At 37.8% G+C, this 22646-nt stretch overlaps 1 protein-coding gene and 1 non-coding gene across 4 annotated transcripts; both read right to left on the bottom strand.

The window, feature by feature from the left end:
* Positions 1-5839: 5839 nt before the first annotated feature.
* On the bottom strand, positions 5840-22006 carry LOC131298307 (uncharacterized). 3 transcript variants are annotated; one of them, XM_058323686.1, is made up of 18 exons: positions 21786-22006; positions 20656-20766; positions 20311-20498; positions 18982-19086; positions 17530-17630; positions 15482-15560; positions 14534-14545; positions 14356-14421; positions 13080-13148; positions 12924-12980; positions 12110-12187; positions 10158-10255; positions 10016-10061; positions 9116-9243; positions 7623-7731; positions 7114-7176; positions 6590-6655; positions 5840-6381 (listed from the first exon to the last, which is right to left on the bottom strand). In XM_058323686.1, exons 1-18 carry the CDS (start codon positions 21895-21897, stop codon positions 6211-6213), a joined length of 1659 nt encoding a protein of 552 aa, XP_058179669.1. In that variant the 5' UTR covers positions 21898-22006; the 3' UTR covers positions 5840-6210. The 3 variants fall into 3 exon arrangements, with proteins under 3 accessions (XP_058179669.1, XP_058179671.1, XP_058179670.1); XM_058323688.1 differs by having other exon boundaries at positions 20656-20755; positions 21787-22006; XM_058323687.1 differs by lacking the exon at positions 14534-14545.
* LOC131299350 (small nucleolar RNA snoR100) lies at positions 19742-19849 on the bottom strand. The gene has a single exon (XR_009190736.1). It is a non-coding gene; the product is annotated as a small nucleolar RNA snoR100 (small nucleolar RNA).
* Positions 22007-22646: the final 640 nt, after the last annotated feature.

Below are 22646 nucleotides of genomic sequence, written 5' to 3'. Positions count from 1 at the left end.
GCCGCTAAGCTTCTCCATTATCCTACAACTTTTGGCAAAATATATTACTCTTTGTTGTGCAAGAAAATATCGTTGTGTCTTATTTTTGAAATTAAAATAATAAAATCTAATGAATAATACAATTACCGAAAAATCTAATGAATAATACAATTACCGAAAAATAACATTATATGACGGGAAGACTGGGAGAGTAGTTATCTCACCTCACTAGAGTGATTCGTATATGTGACACTATTCATGATTGATCTCATCCATGTGTTTGATTTCAAGCAAAATAGTTTAACTACTTCCTACACATTGAGTAGATTAATTAACCCATCCGAGTTAGTTGTGTACGAATTTGTGTGCGATATGTTTGTGCATTGAGCTTCTTCATAGATATAGAATTTGGAAATGACTTATCAGCAGTCCAGATTTGGACGGGAGAGGTGCAGTTCAATTATCATTCGTAATTAGAGTGATTGCAGGTTTGTAATTATTCCCGGTTCTCTACGCGTTGATTAATTAATGGTGAATTAAAGAAAGTAAACATTTTGTCGATAATTCGGTAGGACATGGAAGGATTTAAACTCTTCCGTAGCTATTGTATAATGCAAGAATGTGTTCATCGTCAATGGCGTAACTAAAAGAGGGGAACATTTCAACCTTTTCTACAAAAACAATCCGTTTTTCATGGGCCATTTTGGATTCTTTCTATAGGTTTATATATAATTCTCTCTCTCTCTCTCTCTCTCTCTCTCTCTCTCTCTCTCTCTCTCTCTCTCTCTCTCTCTCACATATTCATTCGTATCAAAACAAAGAGCAAAAGTTAGCGTTTATTGTAGCAAAAAAAAAAAAAGTTCACATTTAATTATTTGTATTCTTGGGGAAGCTAAATGATACTCTCCCTCCATTTTTGATTAATAGTCTATATTACCCATGTAAAGACATGTCACTTAAAAATAAAGCACTTTGATCATATAGTACTAGAACATTTTTTAACATTATATATAGTATTACTACCTGAGATCTTTAATTTGAAACAAAAAATTCAAACAATAATTAATACATGAAATTTCTCAATTTTTTTTTTTTTTTTTTGGAATGAATGAATAATTAGGAATAGAGAGAGTACAGTATAGCTTCAGCTACCAATAGCGTACAAACCAAAATCCCACAGGCCACAACAAGCTTAATTAATAATTCAATCATCACCACGGCCGGCTTTGGACCATTGAAAAATTGGAGACTTAAAGCAATACTTTAAATATTTCTTCTTCTTTTTTAGTTGTTAATATTGTTAGCGAATCTCTATCTTACATGCATATACGGCACCTTTTTTCTCGCTTTCTTTTGAGATGTAAAATTACTATGTAAGTCTTCATACTCACATATATTTGCGAAGAAATTCTAATGACTTTACATTAATAAAACTAATTCAGTTCCCTTTAGTCTTTGTAACAATTTTAAAAATTACTCATAATAAAACTTTCTTTTGCCATTCAAATCTGCATTGCCGATAACTAATGTAATGAAAGTTCATTTTTATATTTAGCTTTCAAGAGTTTGTGAAAAATAAAATTTAAACCTGCTAAAATTTTCTGCAGCTGCCACCGGCTCGAAGAAAATCTCTTCCAAACTCTACCACATGATCTCTTTCCCTTGAGTTACACACCATCGATGCAAGCTTTAGCCAGAAGCACCCGTTTATTATTTCCTTGCTCTTTTTTACAATACTATTCTTCTTCATCCCACCATGGCCACCACCACTACTGGTGTCTCCCTCCGGCTGCGACACTTCTATTATTTCCTTGCTCTTTGCCTCACTCTTCTTCTTCAGCCCACCACCACCACTTGTGTCTCTCACCGGAGGCATCGACAATTTTATTATTTCCTTGCTCTTTTTCTCACTTGTCTTCTTCATCCCACCACCACTTGTGTGTCTCTCCGGTGGCAACCATGGCATCGACGTCACTCTCCGGATATCACTCCGATGACGACCACCACCACTTGTGTCTCTCACAGGAGGCATCGACGCTTTTATTATGTCCTTGCTCTTTTTCTCACTCGTCTTCTTCATCCCACCACCACTTGTGTCTCTCTCCAGTGGCAACCGCGGCATCGACATCACTCTCTGGAGACCACCACCACCCCTTGTGTCTCTCACAGGAGGCATCGACGCTTTTATTATGTCCTTGCTCTTTTTCTCACTCGTCTTCTTCATCCCACCACCACTTGTGTCTCTCTCCAGTGGCAACCGCGGCATCGACATCACTCTCTGGAGACCACCACCACCACTTGTGTCTCTCACCGGAGGCATCGACGCTTGTATTATGTCCTTGCTCTTTTTCTCACTCGTCTTCTTCATCCCACCACCACTTGTGTCTCTCTCCAGTGGCAACCGCGGCATCAACATCACTCTCTGGAGACCAGTACGGTGACCACCACCACCACTTGTGTCTCTCAACGGAGGCATCGACGCTTTTATTATTTCCTTGCTCTTTTTCTCACTGGTCTTCTTCATCCCACCACCACTTGTGTCTCTCTCTGGTGGGAACCGCGGCATCAACATCCCTCTCCGGAGACCACTCCGGTGACCATCACTGCCAATCAAACCATTAGATTTAACATCGGTAGTACTCTTGGCAGCCTCCTCTATGTAATATTCCAGCTCCCTTGAGATTCTCTCTATCTCATACGTATCAAGAAGATCAGAAATATGTTCATGATCTGAATTAGGAGATAGTAGAAGGTGAGAATGGCCCACCGGCCTTTTATTGAACGATTTGGACCCTAATCCTCTAGGGTTTGTGGTTCCATCCATAAATTTGTTTTGGGTTTGAGGGAAATGTAAGACTAAAAGTAATGAGATGGAAAATAGGTAAGGAAACCTAAAACCCTCTTCAAAGATCAGTGGCGGAGATAACTAGGGACCAATGGAGTCTGGTGTTTTTTTAACTCGGAAAAAATATTTTTTTCAAATAAGAAAAAATTATCTTAGAAGAGTGCTCGGGCTCAACCCATTGGTGACCCAAGACCAATAAGGCAATAAATAATTAATTGCTCGGAAGCAAGCCTTCATCATTGTAATTTTTAGTTTTTGTCCCTTTGTAGCTACTTTACATTAAGATAATGTGATACTTAAGTACTTCTTGAAGAAATAGCTCAAAAGAAAATCAAGTTGTGCTAGATTCGTGAAAGGGGAATGATTTTTGCGTCCTACATTTTTATAAATGCATTGCAAAAGTTGTCTTTCAGTGCTCAAATTACATACAATGAGGATACAAAAGACAAAATTTAGAGTGCATATATAAAAATGTGGAGTGCAAAATCATTTCTTTCATAAAAAGGAGATAGATTTTTTTTTTTTCACAACTAAGTCACATGTTTTGAATTGTGCCCCAACTAGTACAAATTTCTGACTACACTACTGCGCCAAAGATAAGCTTTTTGGTAATCATTTTTCATATTCAATAATGTTAGGACACATCAATTTGTCACATCTCAATCTTCTTACATCTTTTTTTTAAGTGTCTAATTTCGTTACTTCAACTTATTAACGAGACATCATCATTACGCGTTTTCACATCAACTTTTATCTCCACTTTACAAAATTATCCTCCACTTAACCTATTAACTCTTTACCCATTAATTTTTCAAAAGCACAAATTGATAGTAATACAAATTTTTATCCATTAACTTTTTAAAATAAAGACTAGCGATATTCTAAAATAGAATACTGGACTCTCATTTGGAGACGGAAGGGATGGTAGCAAACAAATCAGCTAAGAAATCAGCTAAATCCAGTACCACTATGTAACCGATTCAAAACTCAAAAGAATGAAAACATGTTTGTGACATAGCTATAGCCAATAACCAACTAGCCAAGATTATAATAGCCACCCCTAGGTGCCTTTTCCCGGCAGTCGCCCCGCCGCCACCTGGGCTCCGAGAAAATCTCTTCCAAACTGTACCACATCACTTTCACTTGAGTTGCACAGTACCGTTGATGCATGCTTTAACAAGAAGTTCCCTTCAATTATAGCCTTGCAGTTCTTTGCCTCACTCTTCTTCTTCATCCCCCCACCACCACCACCACCACTTCTTGTGTCTCTCTCCGGCCGCGACACATCTATTGTTTCCTTGCTCTTTGTCTCACTCTTCTTCTTCATCCCACCACCACTTTTTGTGTCTCTATCCGGCCGCGACACTTCTGTTGTTTCCTTGCTCTTTGTCTCACTCTTCTTCATCCCACCACCACCACCACTTCTTGTGTCTCTCTCCGGCCACGACACTTCTATTGTTTCCTTGCTCTTTGTCTCAATCTTCTTCTTCATCCCACCACCACTTGTGTCTCTCCCCTGCGGCATCGACGCTTCTACTATTTCCTTGCTCTTTTTCTCACTGATCTTCTTCTTCATCCCACCGCCACCACTTGTGTCTCTCTCCGGTGGCAACCGGGGCATCGACATCACTCTCTGGAAACGACTCCGGTTACCACTAGGGCGATCGCTGCCAATCACCCCATTAGATTTAACATTAGCAGTAGTACTCTTGGCGGCCTCTTCTATGTAATATTCCAACTCCCTTGAAATTCTCTCTCTCTCATATGTATCAAGAAGATCAGAATTATGTTCACGATCATCAGAGTTATAAGGAGATAGTAGAAAGTGAGTGTGGCCCACTGGCCTTTCACTGGACCCTAATCCTCTAGGGTTTGTAACTCCGTCCATCAAGTGGTTTTGGGTTGAGGGAAATATATATATATATATATATATATATATATATATATATATATATATATATATATATATATATATATATATATATATATATATAAAGACTAAAAGCAATGAGATGGAAAAGAGATTAGGAAAACTTAAAGCCTCTCCAAAGATAACAAAAACTTTTTGGTGGAATGGTCTCAAACTTTGGCTTTATGTTTTCAAACCTATATTAATTAAAGAGAGTTCTTATCTAAAAACCACTTTCCCTATTAAATAGCAAACAAATCAGGTAAATCCGGTACCACTATTTGACTGATATTTCAAAACTCAAATAAATAAAATAAAATAATAAATTGCCATTTTATAAGAATATATTGGTTGGCATAAAAAATTTTGATGTGAAAAGAAGTGTATTGGGATGATGTACGTAGTGATGATATTTTTATAGATTAAGATATATTGATGAGGTACATCTTTTTGCGTTAAGCAAGAGGAAATAATATTTGTATGGGGTTGACACAAGATAGTGTTGATTTGAAAATTGTAAGCCATAATAATAGGGTTTTTTATTTATTTATTTGAAGTCAATTTCTACAGCATTATCTTACCTGTATTCAAACACAACAAGAGATCGAACACCAATTAGAACATCTTTGATCGTAATTTGTGAAGATGTCAATTCTTTTTGAAGGTTGATGTGTCAATTTGACACCCATAACATTATTGCTGTAACGATAGTGTCAAATTTGCTCTCAAGATCTTTAAAAAAAACACAAAACGTTTTTTGGTAGTTTAAATAGCCGCTTTTACATTCGACACTTGATGCAATTTTGAAGCAAATTGGTTGCCTTCAAGGGTCACAGATCGTGGAGTGGGAAAAGCCTATTGTGTTTGGACAATACGTCGCAAATAGTAATTATTACCGTTACAAAAGATGTTTTGCAAAAAGTGTGTAAAAACCCATGTCCTTTTTTTGCGTCGTGATAATCCGAACCAATGAGAAACGCCACCTTTTCGGAGTATCATCTTTTATTACCAGACTTCGACCAATTACACTCAAGTACGAATTGTATTGTGCTTCAAGCACAACTGAATTATGAACTTCAATAACCCAGTTATGGCACCAGAATCTCCAACAAGTTCTACCATCAATAATATACCAGTTCATAAGTTGGCAAAAGCTTCACAAAAGGAAGATAATTTACTCTTGGGTAGTGATTTTCGCACTCATTTTTTAGGCTACACTCTTCTTTTTTGGTCTTTATCCATGCAAATTTATAGGATAACCCTTTTATTGACTTATTTACTAGTAATACATGAATGGGTACATAGTACATTCACCAGAATAAAAACGAAACAGGGAATGCGAAAAATTCCCCTTCGCTTTACTGCAATCTAAAATTGCCAGTATCCTTGAAGCTAGTAGTGCCAGATCTCAACTGCTTTCTCTGTCCGGTTGAACCATATGTAAGCTGCCACGTTAACCTTTGCACCTTCCTTTTCATTAAAGTTCACCTTCGACACGCTTGATTTCATCTTCCAGCGTTTTCAATAACCCTCTTTGCATGCTATCACTTGTGCTATTGCTGATCAGACTCGAAAAGTTCTTCAAACAAGAGAGGTACTCTGATCTTAATTCGGAGGAAAAAGACTTCTTCAACCGCTCAGTTCGAAACTGCAGAGAAATAAAGCATTCAGTCATACGTATATTAGCAGTCAATTTCGAGTTCTTAGCAACAAATAGAAAGTTTTCTGTTGAGAAAAGGATGCAGCGGTCCGTTATAAATAAGTAGGATAGTGATTAATCCCATACAATATCTAATTCCAGCATAGCAATGACAATGGCTACCACGACATTTTGCAATGAATTGAATGCGACGTACCATATTGAAAGCGGAAATGAAATGTCGGAGAGAGTCCTCAGTCTCTTCAGCAGGTGAATGCTCCCCCTGTACAGAAGGAGGGCAAAGATAATTTAGCCCAAGGGCACATTTTACAGCTCTTATTCCATTAACGAACCAACCAGGAAAAGATAATGAACCAACCAGGAAAAGAAGCCCCTAAAATCGATACAACTTTGAGACCAATGACTATGAATGCAGCAATAATTTATGCCATAGTTAATGGTTCAAGAAAGGTTGAAGTGCCTCATTGACAAAGAAGGTTTTCAAAACAAATCAAACGGCAAAGGAGTTTCACTGAATCCTTGAACATATATATTTGGCACATTAGTACCCAGGTCAGAAAGACCATGTTTTTTCAATTGGTCAACAACTCACAGTGGTGAGCAAGATCAGTCCAATGCTTACAATGGCGAGCTTACATTTTCTCTCACCAGAAAGTGAACAGTTGAACCTTGTTGAAGAAGAGAGGTGTTGTATAGACTCATGAAGCCATTAGTACTAACCTTTGATTCCAGTATTCCTTTTTTGGTGATCTCCAACAATCCAAGAGCATTAAGTGATTGCAACTGTAGGCACATCCATACACAATTAGTCCCATCATAATGTCTGGTCACCATAAACCGATTGTCATGCATCAAAATCCACATAAAATTGGCATCCTATCTCTTCTTTCACTTCGTAAACATATACCAAATAGCACTACAAAAACCCAAGAGAGATAAGATAGAAGGCCCTCATTTTGCCCGGTTTCAAGTTTAACCTCTCTTAAGCAACACATGCGCATTACGAGAAATAATCAAGTGGATAGAACTATTACAAACCTATTGAAGCCAGCTTCACAATTTAATACATCGTAACAAAAAACATTTCTTGGTTGTAATTGTTACCACATTCTTCAGTTTTTAATGTTCGCCGATAACAACAATATCGGGAATCGAGATAAACAGAGGAAGAAAACAATTTACTAGAAGACTGAATCTCATTTAGCAACAGAAATGTTCATCAAACTAACCAGTATCACCCGAGCTGCTTGCTCATCCTTCCCAGTTCGTCTAGATACTTCAGAATATCGCTGCCTGTCTTCTTGTTTCGCTGATTTATTCAAAATCTTCTGAGCTATCCTATCAAGTTAAAAACTGCATGTGACTAATCTGTAAGACGATACACTTGTGTAAAGAGTCAAATTAAAGATGAAAATAAAGATCAAAAAAAAAAAATTAAAGATGAAAATACATAACAGAACCTGCAAACTCTACATCACTCAACCAAACCTACAGTTGCGAGTGTCTTTACCAGAGTAGGATGAAAATGCATGAAACAGACTATTCACAGCCCAGCAGAACAAAATGGGAAACACTAAATGTGACAAATCTGTTAAGCTCTACACTGGTGTAAAGAGTCAAATTAAAATAGAAAGGACAATACAGAACTTGCAAACTCAAACGCAACCTACAGTTGCAAGTTTGTCTTTACCAGAGCAGGATGAAAACACATAAAACAGTCAGAGCAGGATGAAAACACATGAAACAGACAATATCCACACCAGAGCAGAACAAAATGGGAAACAGGAAGGGAGAAACTATAAAAAAAAATTAAGAGAAAATGACAAGCGTTCAGAGTCATGTTCTCATGAGCAAGGTTGTTTGCTTTTACTTTTCATGTATTCTGTTTATCTTTTGGTGAGCCTTTTTTGCCTTGAAAATGTAAAAGAAAAGGATTGTCATATTACAAGTAACTCTTTTCTGAATTGTAGTGGTATTATGATTCTTCGAGTGACTACAATCATAATTTGTGAACCAAAACTAAGGTAGCAAGCCCTTTCACACATGCAGAATGTGAGGATATCATGGGTTAGAATTGGTATGTAATCTACTTCTCGAGTCCCCTGAATGTAGCCCACCACCTTGCTCCCTCTCTCCTTTTTGTAACTTCAATAGCACACTAAATAAGCAACCATATGACCAGTCTATTATGTTTTCATGTGGACTTTATGTTTTTTATAGCTACTCCATAACCAGTATACCAGAATTGTAGAACCTGGTTGAATTACAGTTGGGTTAGTAATTCAATCAAGTTAACCAACCACTTATGCTACAAGAAGAAACCATGAGATACATATGAACAGACCGACGTCCTGAAAAGCATATGCTCTGGTTATGGATGGTATCATTCTGGAGAATCTGGACATGACAATTGGCAATATTTCCATGTGTCAGGTAAGCACAGGTAATATGTCTGTCGACCAATTTGCTCTAACAAGGTAGGGTGGCTTAATTTGGAGATGTATGTAAAGAACACATGCAGACACAAGTCACATAACCGTGCCTTTCCCAAAGCATCTAACCACGCTAAATGGGAAAGGGCCTTCTTTTTTTATGGAAACTCATAAGGCTCTCCAAGGTAAGAAAGACAAATTGAATGGACCACAACCAAAGGATTTTGAGTTCAAACAGAAATTGAAAATCGAAAAGAAAAATGAATACCGCAAGACCTAATAGGACAAACCTTATGGAGTGGACTAAACAAACTTTTGCTTTATCAACCTCAGCAATGGCTTCAGACATATTCATCATCCTTAGTCGGTCGGAATTGAGCATTTCCACCCGAGCAATGTAGAGCATGTTGGAAGCAACCTGCCATTGAAGAGAGCAAGCAAACTTCATCACTATGTATGTGATTATATTTTTCTTGTTAGGACAGGTGGAACAAGATAAGAAACAATGTAGGAAATTACGAGTATGTGTGCAAACTTGAGTGCATTGCACCATATACACAATGTAGGAAATAACAAGTATGTGTGTAAACTTGAGTGCATTGCACCATATCAACTATGTACGGGTATGATTTGTCCATAAGCCCATTTCATGCCCTAGCATCCATTGATCTAGATGAATATTTGGCCTGAAAATTTTATATGCTGTTATTGATCCACAATAGTGTGTGTGCGAGCAAAACAACATTGAATTGGCCTAGCAAAGATGGCAAACATTGATGGTGTCTGAGTCCACGTCACACAACAACTAAGCATCGGAGCATAAGAGAAAGCTAAGTTATGCATTCATGGAAAATTCCCCTTGGCAATCCGAAATTGCTAACACACCAAACCTTCCTGAGATGAAGAACCACATGGTTCAAAGACTTCCATAAATTGATCAAAACCTCTCATTGCTTTTCAAGCTAAGTACAAACCGGGGTTGAACTAAGATTAGCTTGGGTTGTCTCATGCGTTCTCATCTGTCACTTAAAAGGAGCAAAAAAAACAAAACATCCAAGTAAAACTAGATGCTTTACAATTTGCTACGAAAAATCACGTCAATGAGAACATCAAGAGGTAAATGGATGGAGCTGCATAAATGACAGCCTTCTGGAACAGTCATTCAGGTGGAAATGAAATCACTCAAAAACCTGAATATGGTCTTGCGGAAGAATGGTTTTTCGGGCCTCGAGACATCTGCAGCAGTAACAGTAAAATGCCTTTATTTGGAATGATGGCTTTATTTGGAATGATGCCTTTATATAGTTGTCAACTAAGCAACTACACTTTCACCTTTCCAGAAGATCTTTGGATTCCGTCAAGTTCCCTACAGATTGAAGGGTCAAACCGAGGCCTTCAGCTGCAATTACTGTGTCCAAGGAATTCCATCCCTGCATTTAGACCATTTAAATTAACTACTGAAAAACATATTGGAAAACCAGAACTACAAAATTCAAATGAATATTATTATTATTACTACAATTTTTATTATTTAGTATTTTGTGGCATTAGGATTCTTTTCAAATTATGATTAACGTAAACTTCTTGAATTGTATCTGCCGCCAAATTATAATGGAAGAAAAAAGAAACAAAAAAGGCCAACAAACACCTTGTCACTGCAAGTACCCAAAATCATGGCCACAATTCAAGAAACAGAACAACAAAATGCCTTCAGTTCTATCTTGTAAAGGACCGCAAAACGCGTTCCATCGAAAAGATTCCTGTTAATGGAAGTGCTAGGGAAGGGAAGGACCTAAATTGCCGTGCAATCATGTGGTCAGGAAAGGATAATGGTATCTAACCACATTTACCTCGACACATAGCCCTTGCCAGACCAAAATGGCCAAAAAGGCCTGCATGTCGCCAACACAAATTGATTACGACACTAGGCTTAGTTTGGTTTGTTTTACACGCATATTTTACTTTCAAATGACCACTGCAAACACCAATTTTGCAATACCTTTCTAAAAGATCAAAATACAAGATACTTTCTCATATCATCTACTACTTTTTCTTAGTTACCAAACAAGCGTCCTACCCGTGCTATGGACAGGAGCAACAAAAAAATCTGTCATGTTGAATGTTATTTATAGCTACGGGTAAAGTTTTTTTACGTTATAATGAGAGAATGTTTGAGCAAGAAAAGGAAGTTTGAAAGCTTTTTTCTAACTTTTTATATTTAACTTTTGGTATTTCAAAAAGTTTAGAGAAAAAAGAAGAAAATGAATTTTATTAGGAGAATGCCACGTAGGAGAGAGAGTTAAGGAGAGAGCTTGATTTTATTTTTGGAAACTACATTTGCTTAGTATATAGTATAGATTTAAGCCACTTCTTATATAAAGTCTGCCCACCTGGTACATAGTTCATCCATATCTTCTGAAGATATTCTCCTCAAATAATCAGTCTACTTCAATTGTCTAGCGCCTATTTTCTAAAACCAACTGATCAAATATTATACCCCCGACTTTTCTACAAACCAACTGAAAATCCGCATCCAGATTAGATTATTATATACTGACGGAACTCCTGTATCTGTCCCGCATTAACTTCATCACTTGTTTAGTATTTCTTCAAATTATTGGAATCTCTTAGATTTTTGTAAACAGCCCATACTAACTTCCCTCCTAATCACTCCATCTCATATTATATTCCTTTACTGCTTTTCCTATCAAATTTCTCTGAGAAAAAGGATGTTGTCATGTGACTCAATATCCATGTCTACGTAGTGGAATGTCATTAGCTGGCCGCCTGGCCCTGCATAAGACGTGAAGAAGGTTTTTTATGAAATACGCATCTCCATGGACGGTCCAAAATGCTTCCTGGCATGGTAAATGAGCAAGAGTCCAAGACATTAACCGAAACCGCCAAGATGGCACTTTGAAAGGGTTGGGCTAACACTTTAAGGAGAATATAAACCAATATGGCAAGCAAGGCAGGAAAAAAGGCTCCACAGATAAGCAAAGGAAAAAAGAAACGATGGGCCAACATTGATGATAACAATTAACATGAGAGCTTAAATTCTTGATCTTTAGAAAGTTTAAATTCCACCACACCAGCAATTGGAGGCGTGGTGAAAGAGTGAACTAAAGTAGCAAAAAGAAAGAAATAACCTTGAAATAAGCATGAGAACTGGAAAAAATATCAGCTGACTAGGGAATCCACCCACGCAGCAACATCTGACAAACTTATTTAGCAAAGAAAAAAACCCCCGACAAATGCAAGAAAGAAAGAGAAACAAAAGCCACCTTTGATAATTCCATAATGTGCAGAACCTTTCTCTGTACATTTTCAGCCTCTGCAAGTTTGTTGGACTTTATGTACATCTAGAAGAAATAGCACGAATGTCAGTTGTTATAAAACAAGACTAATATAAGAGGGAGACAAGGCAACATTAACAACTACATCACACAAAGATGACAAATTAACAAATCGACATTATGCGATTATGATACATAAACAAAATACAGGAAATTATCCACAATAAGCAAAGCACTTCCATTCCAAAGTCCGTAAGGTTTTCAATAGAAACAAAAACTGTTTTTGTTTTTGATCATTTGTAACTCATTCTACAGAATAATTCATCAAGAATGACACATCTCACATGGTTCAGCTGAGATCAGGAACGATCTTGAACAAGATCACGATAAGAAAAGCCTAATTGAAGTAGTTACATATAACCGCAAGGATGAGAATGGTGAAACATGTAGATCTCCTACTCAGATATTGACATTTCTGCTCCGTTTCTCTTATTAGAACTGTACTTTTCTGCACTATAACGATCATCACATCAGCTGCTTCTGAATCAAGACTACCAGAAAAGCTTTGTTCGAGTCCAAGGTGTAAAGAACTGTGCACCTTGGTTGGTTAGATAGCATAGATCAGATGTAGCTCTAGTTCATCTTTTAACTTGGACTTTAACAACCATTGTTCTCGCTTGAAAACAATGGGAGGAAGAACAAATTCAGCTAGTTGGATCAAACTATCAAAAGAATGTATCCCGTGTGAAATAATGGACACAGCACGTTTTCAGAACCTTAGATACCAGGTAAGAAGTATAACCTGGGCAAGATACCTCAATCTCCTGAGGCATATACCGGATTCCCCACGACCACCTTCCTACATAGCAATAGGAGAAACACAAGTACAAGAGAAATGAATTCTGTAACAGTAGAAACTAGGCAATCGTCATCTAATTGAAAAGAGATAATGATGCACCTCCATTATCCTAATAGAATCCTGAATAAGGCTCTCAGAGTCGTCCTCTTTCCCTTGGAGATGAAGCACCTGTAAGTTACATCAGAAGTTTTTCCTGAACTCTAAACAAGTAAAGAATGAACAAAAAATGGTTCTTAAGGAAAATTCCCGCAGACAGAAAAAGAAGATCCACACCAAGATAGTGTTTGAACTTCAGAAAAATGAAAATTCTCATTTTTCTTCCACAGTCTATTTTAGTCAATAAGTAATAAGGACTTCATCACGTGATAACAACACCAATCCATATAAAATGTAATAATCAACCCTTGCTGGCATTCTACATTTATTTAATGAATGAAACTTAATGAATAAGTAACGGAACTTATACCAAGTAATAGAATCCAAAAAGCCATCTCATGTTAGTAGAGGAAAACTTAATGTAGCAACATGTCAGGCTCATGTTAGTAGAGCAAAACAAAAAAAATATGTTAGGCTCGTTTAAAACAGAACCAAGTTTAAACAAACCTTTTGAGTTCCTATTTGCTACTCCCTCCGTCCTCTTATTATAGTCCAATATTCCATTTTGGGCTGTCCCTTAATAAGTGTCCATTTGGTAAAGTTAGTGGGTAAAAGTTGGTACATTATCTATTTTGTCCCTAAAAGTAGATTCCATTTTGAAAAGTTAGTGAGTAAAAAGTATAACGATGATGGGTAAGTAGGAAAAGTGGAGGAAAAAGTTGATGTGAAAGGTATAATGATGATGTTTTTTTAATAAGTTGGAGTTACGAAGTAGGACATTTAAAAAGGGACGGAGGGAGTATCATTTTTCCCAGAACACCTAAAATGTAGCATGGAGATCCTCAGATCATAGTAAAATCAAGTTGCATTGTCAAGGTCACAAAGTATGGTTCAGGGGAAAAAAAGTTTGCATCCTTTTGAGTTTGGGAAGAGAACAAGGAGAACGTTTCGTAAGATTCTAGCTTTGTCAGCAATATACATTTTATATTTGGATTTGCTTGGATTGCCTTTGAACTAGGGAAATCCCAAGGTAAATATGTTGAGGCTATAGGATGAATTTATTTTCATTTCGATCCCCCAAACTACGTTGGACCAACACATCTTCACATCCTCAAACATGCCCCTTGTCCCTCTTCACATCTGGCCCATAAATATCGAGAGAATAGGCCATAGACAGTCAAAGTGAGTTATCTTCCACAGTGCCCCCCGTCTTAAAGCATGAACGATGTCACAACAGAAGATACAAATTCAAAATAGGACAGAGACTTAGAACTATTACTATTCCAAGATGATACATAGTGTCTGCGTAGTCTGTATGGTCATGTCCCAGCACACGCTTCTTTATCTGAATGATAGTCCAGTGAAACATAAGAAGTCAGATGCGAAACATAATAATCAAAATGCATGTGTAATACCAGTATAATATCAAAATGGACAGAAAAACACTTTCTTCATACCTTTAAAGCACGCTGCCCATGCAACAATGACACATTAGGAGGAAAAGAATGAACAAGACAAATTGTTAGTAAAGGCAACTGTGTTGTAAAAAAAATAACATTCTAAAGAAAAATACAAAAAAAAAAAAAAAAGGTCTTATATCAAAAGGTTGGACAGCAACATATACATTGTTGGGCCCATTTCCTAACAGCTCAAGCTTTTGAGATAATGGGTAACTTAACGTGGTATGAGAGCTTTGAGTTCTGAGAGGTTTTGGTTTCAAATCTCTCCATTTGCATTTGTTGCTTGTATTCTGCTTCTCCCCTTTGCATTCTATTTGGCCCAACGTATGGAGGTGTGCATCTCCATGTGCAAGACGGCCTTGCACCTGAGGGAAGGCTTTAGATAACTTGATATATGACATTGGACCCATTTCCTAAGAGCTTAAATGTCTAGGATAATTGGTAACTTAACACAAAAACACATGCAAAGAGATTGTTATTACAATTTACGGTTTTACCTCCCTGTAGTCTAGCCCAAAAACATGAAGGCCCCTATATTGAGAAATGTATGCATAATCCTTACGTGGTTTAGACTAAAAGAGCAAATCAGATAGAATCTGCCAAAAATAACAATGTGTGGGTGGGTGCTGCCCTAACATTGGTGAGGTACGGAGTGAAACTGAGTTTCCCCATCTACCACTTCTTGGCATTTTTTCAATGTAAGTTTAGGGGTGAAATTAAGTAAGCATGCCTTCAAAAACAAGAAACACGAACTCACCCTAGTGCCCATCATGTGGTTCAATTTTCCACTAAACATGTTGGGCTTAACTCTTACTTTAGAACCACTGTATTATTTACTTCATATTGCTATTTATAGTCTTTGACACACCTGAAAATATGTAAAGTCAATAAAATGCAACAAAAGAAGTATAGAATTCATCAATTCAAAAATATGTGTCTATCTACCTCATAGCACGTGTGAGCGTTTACCAATTTCCGCTGCACAAGATAGAATTGTCCTAAATTGTGAAGGGAAGCTCCAACCCTGTATGGTAAGAAGATAAAAGGTTGAAACGATTCAAACAAATACAATTACTTTGTTTTTCTCCACATAAAAGGAGAATATAAGCCGTTGTAAAAAATCAAGTCAAGTCCAAGCAAACAGTGGAAGATGAGTTCTTCAATCGATAAACATAAGCACTAAAATAATTGACTAAAAGAAGCTACAAAATAAGACAAACATATATAATCACACCAAATAAGCATAAACTCTACACTATGAAGCACCGACATGGCTAACTGGTTGCTGGATGTGTGTCAGAAAAGTGTTGCACATACCTACAAAGTAAAGAAAGCTTTTGCAATGAGAAAATCATCACAAAACTCATTTTGGAGGTGTTTCAAAGAGTTTGGAACCTTCATCGCAAGCTGGGCTGTTCCCAAAGGTTCGGGAAGATATTGAGGACCATAAGTCACAAGAGGTCAGGGAAGCTCCTGACCGCTGGCCAGTGTCGTCGATTTTTGGAGTCGCCTATGGTCGGGGCAGTCTCTAGGATCGAATTAGGTGCTAGGTATTCCAGATCCAAGGTTTTGAGTTGCGGATCGAGGTCACAAAAAGGTTCAGTTAGTGTTGTCGATGGTCGAAGAGGGGTCACTGGTGGTCCTTGAGTCTCGGGTTGGCTGGGTCTTACAAATGGTGAGTTTTACATACCAATGGTCAGATAGAGATTTGGCGATGCTACTTTGTTCACTGGGTACTTCCAAGTTCCAACAGAGAAAGATGCAACTAAGAGAGAGAAGATTGCTAAGTGCAAACTCCGGCGGCAGCTGGTAAAAACTATACCGGCTGCTCTGATGCCATGATAAAATACAAAAAAAAGGCAAAGGAATAATTGTATTGCAAAAGATAATTATTGCAACCTTAATAATATAGTTATTTAGGCAAATCCTAATAACCTCTTAGGAAAACATCATTAAGGCAAAATGAATATACTTCCCTTAAAATTAAAGACCAATTACAACAAAACCATAATGTGTTCACAACCCATACCAGAGATCTGTACCCTAGTCCATCCAAGATCGATATTGGCCAAACCATACTCTTAACGTTTCGGCAAGAAATTGATGAAACTCAACTTTCAGGGACTAACTGATCACGAAAAGCATACTAAAGGGATCATGTCTATATAAAACACCAGAAAGTCTGTTTACACAGACTTTTCATACACATATCATGCACAGATCATTATGTGGGGTCCACTACGAGTCCCACACAAACTATCCAAACTGTTCATTAAATGTAAAACATTTTTTCAAGGGCTCCCGCCAAAAATCAGTACAATCCAATAAATATAGATGCTCGATCCAATCATCTAACTTTTTATTATCTTGAAATCCGAATGAAAAGTTAAATGATTGGATCGAGCCTCTATAAGTATTGGATTGAGCTGATTTTTCGCGTGGACCCTTGAAAAAATGTTTTACATTTAATGAACGGCTTGAATTATATGTGTGGGACCCGCAGTGGACCCCACATTGAAATCTGTGCACGATCTGTGCACAAAAATCTATGTGGATAGCACGGCTCATAAAACACATTCTAGATAATGATTTAGGCCACTGGTGGACAAAGTTGGTCCAACTTTCCTCAAACTGAAAATTTAGGGATGAAATTGAAAAAATTAAAATTTGGAGCACCAAATTGACAGAGTACAGATTTTAGGGATATCAATTTTGTATTTTTCAAATCAATTTATCTCGATCTGTAATACTTAATTGATCCCCATTTCTTGTTGGCATTACATCTTTCCATAGATTGTGGCAAACATAAACATTTCTGTTAAATAAATACAGAATAGACAGAGAAATCTAAACCACAAATATGAACATTATGTCGCATTCCTTCAAAATACATGGAGTCCAACACTAACGGGTATAGATGAATAAAATTAAGCAACACGAATACTCAATGGATTCCATTATTTCCTCTCACAAACATAGAAATCATGTTGTACCGTATATCTTCCGGTCCAAATGATTCTTCTAGTATTTTCACAGCCTCCAAATACAATGGTTCTGCTTTATCAAATACCTTTTTAACTCTATAAAGCTCGGCCTGCAATAAGAATTAGAAAAAAAAAAACTGACTTCTTACAAGATACTGAATAGATAAAAGACCAACCAGTAAGTTCGACTTCTAGACAATAGAAAAGGAGCAAGTAACCAACAATTAACAACTGACTATGGCGGTTAGAAATGATCCCAAACCTCTAATAACGGAGTAGTCTCATGAAAGGAAATTTCTCTCCTGGCTAGCCAACCCACATTTAAGATTAATAAAAGAATCCATTTTGTGCTAGATGCATGAACAAATTGGTAAGCATATGTTTCCAAGAAACCATTTGTTATCCTTATACACACTCATAATAACCTCACTAAATCCAACTGATGGAACCTCCAAGAAGGCCCACTCTCCACTTGTTATCACAAGACATTGGGTGGCTTGGACACTACATCACAAAACAAAACTGAATTCTGGGCTCTGGTTTAATAATTGGCCATCACTAATAAAAGCGAGGAGATATCCCATAATTGCAGTATAAGTATGCTGCGATATGTCGGTGCTCATGTATGTATATATGCACATACAGCCTTAAACAAGGATGATAATAAAGAACCATTGAGTGAAAGAGCAGGAAAGGAAAGTTTAGCTCATAGCAGCCAGTGGAAAACAAAAATCCATCAGTAAAAAGGAAAAAACAGCACCAGCAACTAGCAATAATCTTTTTCCAGCACTCCGCCACGAATAACAACACAGTAGAACCCAATGATTTCAAAGGCTATACAGTCAAAAATCATCTCCAAATACACGATGATTTCAAGTTGGTATAATCAATTCAAATCTATTCACATAGCCAAAGGCACACGTGGAATAATTTTTTCCCGTTTAGGTAGTCAAATAAATCAATGCAGATCTGCATTTCCGTTTGACCCAAAAAAAAAAATTCAATGCAGATCTATTCATTTGACTGTAATGATGCAATGGACATGAACCATGATTGCTTTCTCCCAATCTACTCCATTTACCTCTTTCATCACTATTTCCACAACCCCTGTTCCAAAACCACAAGTAGTGTCTAGTAGCATGGTTGAGGCCTGAGGGGTTAATGTTTTCACTAGGATTTGAAGGTGATAGAATTGGATGTTCTCGTCTATAACACAGAATGATGATGATAAGATCCATGCAGCCCAAGCCTCAACAAAGTTCATTGAGTTGAGCATGGGCTTAGATTGAAGTAGTTCAGCTTGAAGCAGGATTGGTTCGGCTTGGGAAAAATATGGGACATCTTCCGCTAGACTTGGTCAAATACAAGAGTTTGTTCTAGATATCTCAAGCAAAGATTTGGGCCAAGAAAACAACAATAACAGCCTTAAAACTATTGAAAGTACCTCTACAGTAGACCCACCAGATTGTTGAATGCCGATGCCACATGCGGATCCCTTTCACCGAACCCTTCTTTAGCTTCTTGTAGTGCAGACAAAAATAACCTTTCCGCTTCCTCAAGTTTTCCCTACAAGAACGATGACAAAACACGATTATGAATTCAAGAATTAAGGAATCTATTAAGAATGGTCCATGAAACACATGTATGAATATAAAACATAAATACAATAACACATAGACACGACAACACAACAATTTTAAATAAGCAAGGCATGGACGCGACAAGGAAATCGATGTAGATATCTACTCAAATGTTTATGAGAAACAACTATTATATCCGTATACACATAGCCGATAAACTTATCTGCATTGTCTACAAAAATCAAAACCAATTGTTTTTATTCTTTGCACCCATGTCTTCGAATTTGAGCCTAGATCCCAAGCCCAGCCCTGAGATTTTGGAGGCCCTAGGTGAACTTTAAAAATGAGGCCTCTTATTGTTATGTATTTACATTAGTTGTTTGATAATATAAGCATGATAAGGCTTAGGGTGAAGTGGCAGTCCACTTGTAACGGTTTTTGGTAAGGTCGTGAGTTCCAATATCACCTACAACAACAACAACATAACATAACCCATCTAGTCCCCAATCATTGGGGGTATGGGCGGGGATGATTGGAGATAGACCTAACCTTTGGCAATATATGCACAAAGTGGCTGCTATCAGGATACCACTGAAATAGTGGTTCCCCCTAAACCTCCAAGAACCGAGGAGCTACAGGGACGTTTTGTTGTAGAACCATGCCCCCAAATCAAAGCCAAATGGCATCAGAGAGGGTAGGCCTAGAGACCCAAATCAATTTACGTGCACATTACCATGCTTCCTTCATTGATACTCCAGAGCATCGGTATGCACAACAAGTTCCAATATCACCTCCAGCAAATAAATGCCATTTTTTTGTTTATGTCCACGTTAAAAAAAAACGAAGAGATGGAGAGTCGAACCTAAGCCCTCAAGTTAGAAGAGAGGCCTCCTACCACTGAACCACACTTGCATATGTTGAAATATAGAACATATATGATATTTAACATAATCTGATATTTATTGGGCCAAAAATTGGAGGCCCAAGGCCATGGCCTGGTGGGCCTATGCCCAGGGCCGGGGCCGGGCCTGCTCAAACATCTCCAACATGTTCAAATTGCGTCCGGTTTTAGAAAAATTACAAACATAATAGGGCATTTGGACACGTCCTACATGTGACTGTATATCCTTAAAAGGAGTCAATGCATCTCCGACAAGTGTCTAAGCCCAGCACACATCGAGAGGTATCAGACAAAAATACTTTCACATACCTGTAAAAATAAATCCCTTCCATGATCAGTAAAAACTCTCCATTTCGATGTGTGTATATTGGAAATCACAGATCCATCTTCGATTTTCCGCAAGCCAGATAGATTAGCTTCTTGCAGATCTTTTTCAGAACTTGGTTCAATCAAAACATCTTCTGCTAAGGCAGGGCTGGAATTCACGCACAGAATTACTGTTGCAGAAAAAGAAGAGAATTAGATGATGTATGAGTAACCCAAAGAACTAAGAAACCATACTCCAATATCAACATATTCTAAGATCGACAAATCACTGGAAGCACAGATGATATTAACCAAAAACTACTGCAAGAGAAACCGGATAATGCATACCAGCTTGTCCGGATAGGCAAATCCACAGGGCACAATCTCTATACTGGCTCTTCCAAGTATGACGTCCAAAACCATAGTCAGAGGAAAATTCCTTTTTGCCCGGAAGCAACACTGAGTAGGTTAATGAGCAAACCAGGTAGTGTCCAAAGCAATAATAAAAACAGAAGTTCTTTAAGATAAACATGATAGTGCACTTCTATTTATACAGGTAAGCCAGATGTGTCTTCGATTTAAGGCTTTTAACGTCTCTTAGAAGGTGCGCCCTAAATAGTATATAAACATGTCTCCAAAAGGAAAATACAATTCTAATAACTAACACGAAAACATACAGTGAACTGGAAGTATGGACCGATAACAAGTGTAGTTTGTGCCTGTAATCATTCTTTTATGCGGATGTGCACCTGTAATCAAAATGCACTCTAATGGAATTTGTCTAATGCAACATGAAAGACCAACTTTAATGTCTTAGGGGCCTGTTTGATCGGATTAAGCATGGGACAGAACTACAAGCCACTGCATTTCCATTGTTTGAATGCAACAATTGGTGGAGGAATCACATATCCGTTTTGCAACTAGTCCCGCAAACATGAAGAAAACAACACCTTGGGAATGAAGTATTCCCAATCCACTCACTATCAGTCCAGTAAGATGCATATCTCCTCGTTATAAGACTCCAAGCAATCCAACTTGGCCTAGAAGTCCTATGAATTCTAACTTTCACGACTGACATTGCAAATTACACAATCTACAGAAAAATGGAATCTTGGAAACTCTGATACAAAGAGTTCCCAATTTTACTCTCAAAATTTCAAACCCCTTCGGGCAGAATAAGTGAAACCAAAAGCTTTTTCCCTATTCATTTTGTTGTGGGTATAGTAGATTATTGGTAATATTACTGTTAAACGATTGATAATTCTCCAACAGCTCGAACTCAAAAACCCGGCACAAATAGCAAGTGGAGTGGTAGCCCAGTAGGCACCATGCATTGGGTTTAAACATCACTAACTACAACTAACACTACGTACTTTTGCCGTGCAATTATTGGGCCCACTGCCCAGTCCTACTGCAAACTGATAACGTCCAAACATACATATTGATTTGATACACATAATCACCGGTGTTTCAATTACCAGTTTGGATCAGAGCGTTGTAGGTTGGTCTACTCCAAGCAATGGCAGTGACTGCTCGATGAGGATTACGGAGTCTTCTCAGCAAACCAAACGCTGATTTCCGGAGAGACATCGTCGTCGTCGGCCCTCAGGTGGTGCAATTCTTTACGAGTAATAAACTAATTAGATTTCCAAGATCTGCATCAATAAGCCCTAAACCCCCAAAAGCTTGTACGCAAAGTAATCCTCCTAATCCTCGATTTACTTAGATAGGGGATTAGGAAACCTTGTAGCCAAACAGCCCCCACACTCGACCGGGGCAAGTTTGTCCAAACCAGTTAATCTTAAGGGTATTTATGTAACTACAATCACTAGGGTTTTGAGTATACCAGTCTTCTTGACACACCTTCGATCCAACGGCCACGATTCATCTGCCGCTACTATGATCAGCCGCCACACTCACACACACAGAAACACTTCTCTGCTTTATAAATACTCCACGTAGGTAACCTTGAGCATCTTCTTATTGTGCGTCAGAGCTTGCATACACTTGAATCGGCATAGAGAGAAAGATAAGAGATGCGTGCGCAATTTCTCTCTCTTTTTTTCTGTGCCGATTTAGGTTTGTAAGCAAGCCATGCCGTACTTGAAACGAAGGCACCGGTGGAGGGGTTTTAGATCATTTGGTCCATCAAAGCTTGCAAACGCACCTGAATCGGCATAAAATAAGAAGAAGAGATCATCAGAAGTACACAGTTTCTCTTTCTTTTTGTGCCGGTTTGGGTACGTTTGCAAGCCTTGCCGTACCAAAAAACATAACAAAACACCCGCAAGATGTAGATCTGACAACAAAGCTGGGTAGTTTCCTTATTTGTAGTCTGT

Source organism: Rhododendron vialii, chromosome 8a (genome assembly GCF_030253575.1).
Source record: "Rhododendron vialii isolate Sample 1 chromosome 8a, ASM3025357v1".
Lineage (NCBI taxonomy): Eukaryota > Viridiplantae > Streptophyta > Magnoliopsida > Ericales > Ericaceae > Rhododendron > Rhododendron vialii.
The sequence above is the reverse complement of the archived record's forward strand: the minus strand, read 5'-3'. Positions and strand labels throughout refer to the sequence as shown.

Bases quoted from the DNA above. Each gene is read 5' to 3' on its own strand.
- LOC131298307 (XM_058323686.1), bottom strand. From the start codon at position 21,897: ATGTCTCTCCGGAAATCAGCGTTTGGTTTGCTGAGAAGACTCCGTAAT. The intron at 19,087-20,310 runs GTATGTGAAAGT...TCGTTCTTGTAG, and splicing joins GAAGGGATTTATTTTTACAG to GGAAAACTTGAGGAAGCGGA. The intron at 10,062-10,157 runs GTGAAAGTGTAG...TTACTGCTGCAG, and splicing joins TCCAAAGATCTTCTGGAAAG to ATGTCTCGAGGCCCGAAAAA.